Here is a 9,265-nt window from a genome sequence, read left to right as displayed (position 1 = left end):
AAAAAAATTGTAATATGATCACTTCTGAATAAAAATAATATTGATGCTATCACAGTTCGAGATCAAACATGACTTGCTGTTATATATTGTAAGAGCACTTCCAATGGTTAATCTATATATATATTTTATCTGAAAAACTCATTACATCCTATATACTTTTCCTATTTTAACTAACTATTTTTTAAGAGTACTATTCTTGACTTAACAACTTATCTAAATTTTTTTATATATTTAATTTAAAAATTAAATAAATGAAAAAATGTAGAGAGAAAATAATAAAAATAGATAGATGAAATAAGTGAGAAAAAGAAATAATAATGAGAGAGAGAGAGAGAGAGAGAGAGGGATGTGTAAAAAATTTATACATGGATGAGTAGCATCAAACTATATTTAGATTGATAGTTATTTTTAGGGCACTGTGAAGTATATATACTACGACAAGCATAGAAAGATTATGACCTTATATTGTCGATCTTCTCTTTTTTGGTGGGCTTGAAGCAAACTTCTCTTAAAAAAGGATAGAAAGAGATAGTTCAATTTTAGAAAGATAAACAATAAAAATTAAGTAAGACTTGATTCATCTAATTGAATTGATGATGAAGCTTGATTTGAATTATCTCGAGCATCCTTTATCTCTCTCTTTGGTGATGGATGGAGAGGCTTGAGAGGAACTTGTAAGCATTCAACATCTCCTTCAAGCATTTTGACGACTTTGTTCATTGATGGACGATCGCTAGGCTTCAATTGTATGCACCATAATGCGACTATCATCATCTTCTTACATAGTTTTCTTTCATCTTCAGTAGCATCTTGTATTTCTATATTCTTTCCATCATGGAATTGATCATATACCCAAGTGGGGAAGTAAATTTGACTTAAATGTTCTGTAGATACATTCAAGTTCTTTCTTCTGCTCACCATTTCCATCAACAACATTCCAAAGCTATAGACATCAGCTTTGTATGAAACACCTCCAATATTTTTGTAAAGCATTTCAGGAGCCATGTATCCAAACGTTCCTCTTGCACGAGTCAAAGGAACAATACTATCTTCCACAGGGTACAATTTCGCTAAGCCAAAATCCGAAACTTTGGGTTTCAAATTCTCGTCAAGAAGAATGTTGTGAGGTTTAATGTCGAAATGTAAAATTTGCATGTCACATCCTTGATGTAAATACTCAATCCCGCGAGCCACTCCTAAAGCAATATCATATGTTTTCTCATAGTTGAGGATATTTGGCTCCGATGAAAAAATGTGTTCGTTTAGAGATCCATTGGGCATGAACTCATATACAAGGGCACGCTTTGAACCATGAACACAAAAACCAATGAGTTGCACGATATTCACATGATGGATCCTTCCAATGGTTGCTACTTCATTGATAAAATCTTGCCCATTTGCTTTGGATTGACTTAACATCTTTACTGCTACAAGATGTCCACTTCGAAGTGTTCCTTTAAATACTGTGCCATATCCTCCTTCACCCAATCTTTCCCTAAAACCTTTGGTCATTTTCTTAATTTCTGAGAGAGAGTACCTTATTGGCATGAGGTTATTTTGGCCTTGCAGAAATTCTTCAACATTGTCATACATTGATAAGTGCCTCCTTCGCCATTTATATATAAAAAATGCAATCACAAATGGAGCGCCTAATACACTGATTGACAAACGCCATTCTGGAAATGAAATCGCAAAAGTAATTATAAGAAAGTGAGCAATCATGTTGTTGCACTACCGATTACTCCCTTTCAAAATTCTTGTGATTAGGCACAATGTTTATTTTAAATGTTGATTTAATAATGATTTCTAACTATTTCTTGTTTCGTAGTTTAAAGAATGATTAATTTACTAAAACAATTAAAAAGATAAAAGAGATAGTACAGATTCTTACCGAGCAGTAATCCAATTAATAAAGCTGCCAAATCTGTTAATGATAAAAAAAAAAAAAAAATTAATGTCCATTAAAAGTTAGCCAAGAATTGAAGTAAAAGAATTAATGTGCAAAGAGGATGCATAGAATGAATTCATCTTTAGTGAGATCTAAAAAGAGAAAACCTTAGCACCGGTCCGTCCAATGTTACCCAATTAACAGCCCACCAATAATTAAGTGACACGTAGACAGCCCATCACAACTACCATGGAGATGTTATGCATCTCAGTCCCCACTCATTTCTCCCTTGGCACTCGTTTCTCCCTTTACAGAAAAAAGCTCGTCTCCCACCTCGTCCCAGATGACATCTCCATTGGTCTCATCTCCCACCTCTCTGGCAGTGACTCCTCCAGTTTTTGCTCTTCAAGGTGTTTGCTCTTCAAGGTGAATGCACACCTTAAAATAGCATTCAAGTTGTTTTGATGGATTAGAAAAAATTTCCCAAAAGGTTGGCTATTTGTATTGTGGAAAAGAATGATAGAAACACAGAAGAGCTGCTGCGATGGAGAACACGGTGTGCATTCAAGGTGTTTGCTAAAATGTAGAAGAGAAAATCACAAGTGTATTGTGTAAATATCAAGTTTTTCATATGCTATTTATGGTTGTGTAAATATCAGGTTTTTCACAATTGGGGTGTTTTCATCTTGAACAAATTCAAGAAGCAAATAACATTCTTATTCCTCTTGGCTTTTTGGTCTCAGATTTTAGGAGTACGGGGATGGTAATATCTCGCGTGGTAGAATTTTTTTCCCCCCTTTCCTTTTAGCTGATCTTCATAATTATTTTGGTTGTTTTCATGTTGAACAAATTCGAGAAGTAGATTTTAAGCTTATTATTGTTGACTTTTGGTTATTAGGAGGATTTATTTCATTCCGTTTGTTGAAATTTGGTAACAGGGTTTGTGTAATTATTTGGGGACTGAGGTATGTCAATGGGAGCTTTGGAAGAGGGACACTTCGATGTGGAGCTTGAGAATGAAGTGAAACTGGGTTGCACTGAACTGGGATTTGAAGCAAAATCTGATACTATAGACATTGAGGATGGGAGAGAGGAGAGTGGGTTAAGGGTCACGTGATCTGGGATAGAGGAGAGTGGCTTGTGTGTGGTTGAGACTATTGATGTTTTTGTGTGATTACTGACATGGCAGCAGTGCAAAGGAGGGCTGTTTTACTTCAAAAAACAGCCCGACCGCTTAGAAGCGGGAGTGATCTAAAAAAGGTATAATATTAATCCAACAGTTTGAGATCATCCACTATAAGGAAAATACGCAATTACGTAATTAAGTACGTACTGGGATATCGGATAACATTCCCATCAGAAGTACAACATGCATAATATTCTCGTAGTTTGGTTAATCGGCCTGCATGATTTGACAAAATTAAAAAAAAAAAAAAGTCAGCATCTGATCATATTCAATATCAAAATTAAGACTGATCATGATCATGTCGAATTAGCTAAATATGAGAGATCGATCGATGGTACTAGCTCGTCCAACGCCGGACATCAATAAGTTTATTAATTTATTTTGGATTTGTAAGCAACGTCATATATGATTACCGCCATTAATATTTGTACCTCTAATACATTGGTTTATAGCATCATGAGAAAATGTATATTTATCTTCACACTCCCCTCGCGTAAGGCCAGACAGTACGTGAAATATTTAATTTATTGTGTAAAATATAGAGTTAGAGTTCCAACTTAAGAATTATACTTTTGTTAGTAGTTATTTATTTTTTTAGTAATTCTAGTTCTCGTATTGTATTTTATTATCCTCAATCATAGTATTTGTTGTGACTTGTTTTAAGTGACTTCATAGAATTTCATCAAAGTGAAAAGACACTTAAAATGTGATATGTTAGCTGGATGGCAGATATATAACACCTCAACCCTTATATATATATATATATATAAATAGTACATATATATTATTTATTTATATATAAGTAATGCTGGACACAAGTTTAGGAAGTGCAAGTCCCGGACAATCTATTTAAAAAAAGAAAAAAACTGGGCATGCCATGAGAAAGTCACTTTTTAAAGGTAGGGCCAACTTTTTTTTCTAAAAGTATTGCGTGGGATTGCACATCTTATGTCGTACAAATAAGTTTTTGTATATTATATATATATATATATATATGCGTGTGTATGTAATTAATATATCTGATCTTATCTGCAAGTTTAAACTATTTTCATGTTTCATTGCTTAAGGAATGAACGGTTTAAAGATGAAAGAAGACATGAATTAATAGATCAGACAGATACAAATTCTTACCGTTGAGCCAAAACAATCCAGTGTACTTAGCTGCGGCACATAGAGAAAAGAAATAAAGTAAGTGATCAAATATGAACTTCTAATTAATGCTCCTTTCCAACCATGTATGTGAAAACAGAATTTTCTAAACATCAAGAGCTGTTGACATGATTATTCGCACGTGCATTACAAAACATAATAGAACTGAAATTTCTTTTTGAGAAGAATTAAATACAGAAAAAATTACATTTTGAAACCATCAAATTAAGTAGTAAACTGGAATATATGTGGATTTAATTGAAGAAATATTTTCCTATGATGAAGTTGATATTATAAAGAGAATACCTATTAGTCTTTCAAATTGTCCAGATTAGATAATATGGAGGGTGTACAACAAGTGGTCATTTTACTGAAAAAAGTACATATTATTTACAAAGAGAGATATTGGATTGAGATAAAAGCTAGTCTTCAAATTCAAATTGCAAGGAAGCTGTTTGGAACAGAATCTGAAAATTAAAAATTCCAAATGCTGCAAAAGTTTTCCTATCGAGAGTTTGCTTAGAGGCCTTACCCACTAATTTAAAAAAGGAAACTAATAGTCACCAAACTGTCCACTGTGTATGTATGGTAGCAAAGGATGTGTAGTGTCTTCATTCAAAGAAAATTCAAAAAAGTTCTTTGACATCAGCTTGCTTTAAAGATTTATTAGTTTCTATGTATATTAATATTGTGAACAGATGGAAGAAATAGTTGTGACAGCAAGGAGACTGTGCAGAGATGGTGATCATGGTAATGTTCTGGCTACAAAAAGGCCAAAGGTTAGGCCAAGCCGTTGGAGAGGCTTGACAGGAGCGGACTGAAGCTTTTAGGGCTCTACAAGCAACAGTTTTTGGTAGTTAGTTGGGATTAAAAAGCATTACCTTGGAAGGTGAGACTCTCTCCAGGTTATTAATAGCATCAAACATTATGATTCTCATCTGACTATTATCGATCATGTGAAAAATATGCTTTTACATGAATTTGATCATTGATTTGTTATGCATGTTAGAAGAGAAGCCAATGGTGTGGCTCATTGTTTAGCCAAGAACTCTTTAGAGTAGTTAGAAGATGATTCTATTGAGATGGAGGATTGTCCAGCTTGTGTTCTTTCCCTCTTTTGATGGAGTTTTATTAATAAATATATTGATGTTCATTCTCAGAAAAAAAAAAAAAAAAAAACACTTTATTTATGAGAATTGAGGACTCACCTACAGTTTCGGCATGTTCTCGGAAGAAATTAACGAAAGTATTTCCTTTTCCTGCATGTTTTGACAAAAAAAACAGAAAAAGAAAAAATGGGATCACATTAGCGTCTGAAATCTTCAATTAAAAATCAGGTCATTATAATGCTGCAAAAATAGCCCCTACATGCACTAAGAAGTTTCATCCTAAATTACGTTCAATAATTGTCCAAGATCAGCTGGAGTGGGAAATCCAAGGGAAAAACTTATTTGCCCTCTAAATTTAACCACCTTAATTGACCGCTGGTCAAAAATTTATTTATTTATTTATTTTTATTTAATGATTAAGAAAATAATTTTAAGTGTATTAATATATTTTTTTATTTTTTTAAAATATTTAAATGTACTAAAAAAATTTTTTTAAAAAAAAAGCCTGGGCGACAGTCGACACCGTTGGGCGACAAAGTAGGCTTACCCAAGTACTAATCATCCAAGAATGCAGTCAAGTCGGAAAAAGTACTTAAATTGCGAAAGCAACGTAATGACGAGATAGATCGATCAGCATATATATATATATATATATATATAAAATGAAAAATTCTTTTAATCATCCCTACATCCTATACATAATTTTTTATTTTTTATCACTTTTTGCTTACTATATATATGGTATTGTATAGATTATAAGTAAAAGAATTCACTTAATTTAAAAAGAATAAAATTAAAAAATATTTTAAAAAAATAAAAAATAAATATAGTGTGCAGAGATGATAGAAACAAAACTCAAATTTATTAATTACTCACTCCATCGGTGGCAACGAGGTTGATTATCGTCATTATCGGAGTGGCAATTATAGTATCCGCAGCTTCCACAATAAATCTGGTGCCATGAAAGTTCAAAACCAGATAAGAATACATTGCGGATGTCTGTACAGGAAGCATTAGGATCAGCAGAAATTTGTATTGGCCATGATGTCAGAGACATTTGCTCTATCGTGCATGACTCCTCCACATCCATTACATTCACCACTCCATCAATAAGATATAAGTACCGTTTGGAATCTTGAGAAAAAGAGGACCTGGAAGAAGACCCATATCCCTTATTGATAGTAGAACAATTCGTGTCCAAATAGATCAAAGAGGAAGTTGAAGTCATTGGCCACTTTTCACAGTTCACAATAGCCACAACTATTGAAGAATATTGTGGAATCCTCCAATCCAGCCAACTGAAATTACCATAGTTCAAAAAATAACGAGGGATGAAGGAGTAATTATCTTCCTGAATACCTGAGTCTACAATTCGAATTGTGTAGTTGTTGTAATTGATTTGACTTACGTAGTATTTACTACCATCATGTAAAGATAACAACGTGTGGTTGTTCTCATCACATGAGAGCTCAAACCTTTGATCTCCGCAGTTTGGTGGATCGCCTTTTAGTCGAAGCGGATAGCTGATGTTGGAGATACTGCCACAGGAAGAAGGAGGACAGTAGTGATGATTATTCTTAAGACTAGAAGCCGGAAGAACAAGGATTAGGACCAGAACGGTACTTATAAGGACCCTGAGTCCAGCAGGAAAGGCCATTCCTCTTCCCCTCAACAGAGAGAGCCAGAGATAAGGAACATCAGAGAAAGAGATCAAACGATTAGAAAAGAGGATCATTCTTAAGACTTGAGAAGCTGGAAGAACGTCAAGGAGGCTAAGTCCAGCAGAGAAGGCCATTCCTCTTTCCATCAAGAGAGAGAGAGATCTCAGAGAAAGAGAGTGGCCTAGGGGAGATTTGGGCGAGGTATAATGATGCAGATATAGAGGTAACTACATGACGTAGGTACAGGAGGACTAGTAAACATAAGCCTGCGTTCAATAAATGTTCACAAAGAAATAGAAGTGCATGGGTTGACGGAGTCAATTGTGACTCCTATGAGAGACGAGGCAAAATTATTATTGCAAGTGGCAATGGTTTGTCGGCCAACTTGTTCTGATCTAGTATCTACGAAATTAAATAGATTACGGCTACTCATGATATTAAAGTCAAATGAAGATTCCCCATGTGGAGGAATTAACAACGCAATAAATTATTCGCTTTTAAATGAATTTGACGCTTTAATTTTAGGAAAATGCTGGAGTTCTCGCTGGGGGCTCTGCCGGAGTTTTAGTGTATTTTATATGTGTATTTTTTAATTTTTTTTTACATAGATGTTTTTAATAATTTTTAATATTTTTAAAAAATAAAAAAATTCATAATATTATTAAATAATACTTTCTTAATCAAGAAATAAAAAAAATTTTAATATTTTTTATTTTACTTCATAATTAAGGAAATATTTTTTAATAATTCTTTTTCACTTCTTGATTAAGAAAGTATTTTTAATAATATTTTATATTTATTTTATATTTTAAAAATATTAAAAAATATTAAAAAAATTTATATAAAAAACAATTTAAAAAAAAAACACTAACAAATACATGCTACAGCCCCCAGCCGGAGCTTCCAGCGGGAGCCCACAGCGGGGGCTGTAGCACTATTCTTAATTTTATAATGAAAACACATCACTTTCATTTTTTGATAGAATCCACACACATCACTTTCATAACACATTACATAATTCTATTTTAAAATAAATAATAGTATAGTAAAATATTTTATAAAAATATCTTCATGTATTATGAAATATATTGTAAATTATATTGTATAAGTATTATTACTTTTTTGTTATATAGACCTTTTGGGATAAAATTATTTTAGGGTTTGGATGAAATATAAATTTTTGGATTGGAAAATTCCGTCCTAAATGGTAATTTTGTTGGAGTGGCTCTGGCCAAACATGCAGTTTGTTTATCTTAGTAGGGGCGGCTCAGAAATGTATATATATTCAAGATGACTGGCCATTCCTTTCTGATCAAATTTTTTTTTTTTATCAGTTAATTAATTACGTCTCTTGCGTAGCAAACGTGATCATCCCAACTTGAAGAAAACTGATACAAATCCCATATATACACCAATCTTTGCGTAGCAATTATTTATTTTTATTTTTTTTAAGGTAGAATAAACTCCATTCATTCATAATAAGACATTACAACTTTGATCTGAGACATACAGAATACAATTAAACTATTACTTTTAAGCTAGGCTCTCCAATACACAAATTTTTTTGTGACTGACATGGTTTGTTCATTACTGTAACTCTCTACAGAAAAACCGACTGAAAGACAACATTCCGTCCTAAGATAGATATAACAAACCCAACATTTTGTCCTAAAACAAAATTAAACAACCTCACACTCTGTTTAAGACGGAGTAGAGGACACACTCCAGGGATAAAAATCCAAGAGACTGTGTGTTTTTTTTTAAACCTAAAATAAAGGAAATAATGGAAAATGTAAAAGATACATGTGAAAATAGCGAATTACAGCTTGGAAAGCTGTAGATCCACATTTTCAACCTTAGAAGAATAAAAAAATGCAAAACCTGAGACTATGGACACGCACCCTGGAAGTACGGCGGAATGTCAGGTCTGAAGAAACCGATGGCTCTGGTCCTAAAAAATTCGGGCTTGGCGGCAATAGAGCTCCCTTTACGGTGGCACGTGGATGTCATGTGCCGCTCTGTTCGACGAGGTTCTTCGTTCATCTAAAGGATCGGCGCCTTGAGAATCTTGCAGTGGGGTGTTTGGTGGTTGTTTGGCTCTAGAGAACAACTGATTTGCATTTCGCCTTACTGTGAACGAAAAAAAATTAAAACAAGAAAAAATAAAAGAAAAACTAAAGAGAAGAGGGAGGAAGGGAGGAGGGAGGAGAGAGGAGGGAGGGAGGAGCCAAAGCTCCAACCCCCCTGGTCTGAGTTTTTTGAAGGGACGCCT

The 9,265-nt window shown here is 33.6% G+C and overlaps 1 protein-coding gene across 2 annotated transcripts; it reads right to left on the bottom strand.

Annotated features, from left to right (window-relative positions):
• Positions 1-358: 358 nt before the first annotated feature.
• LOC108998203 (rust resistance kinase Lr10-like) lies at positions 359-7,209 on the bottom strand. 2 transcript variants are annotated; one of them, XM_035693428.1, is made up of 7 exons: positions 6,741-7,208; positions 6,209-6,630; positions 5,432-5,482; positions 4,206-4,235; positions 3,222-3,290; positions 1,892-1,924; positions 359-1,676 (listed from the first exon to the last, which is right to left on the bottom strand). In XM_035693428.1, exons 1-7 carry the CDS (start codon positions 6,788-6,790, stop codon positions 562-564), a joined length of 1,770 nt encoding a protein of 589 aa, XP_035549321.1. In that variant the 5' UTR covers positions 6,791-7,208; the 3' UTR covers positions 359-561. The 2 variants fall into 2 exon arrangements, with proteins under 2 accessions (XP_035549321.1, XP_018830243.1); XM_018974698.2 differs by having other exon boundaries at positions 6,209-7,209.
• Between the last annotated feature and the right edge of the window lie 2,056 nt (positions 7,210-9,265).

This window comes from Juglans regia, chromosome 8, assembly GCF_001411555.2.
Source record: "Juglans regia cultivar Chandler chromosome 8, Walnut 2.0, whole genome shotgun sequence".
Classification (NCBI taxonomy): domain Eukaryota; kingdom Viridiplantae; phylum Streptophyta; class Magnoliopsida; order Fagales; family Juglandaceae; genus Juglans; species Juglans regia.
This window is presented reverse-complemented; position numbering and strand designations above follow the sequence as displayed.

Excerpts from the sequence above, each read along its gene's own strand:
- LOC108998203 (XM_018974698.2), bottom strand. The coding sequence starts at position 7,139 with ATGGAAAGAGGAATGGCCTTCTCTGCTGGACTTAGCCTCCTTGACGTT. Across the intron at positions 5,483-6,208 it reads ACCTCGTTGCCACCGATGGA|GAAAAGGAAATACTTTCGTT; the intron begins GTGAGTAATTAA and ends CAAAACATGCAG. Across the intron at positions 1,677-1,891 it reads ATTAATTGGATTACTGCTCG|AATGGCGTTTGTCAATCAGT; the intron begins GTAAGAATCTGT and ends TTTCATTTCCAG.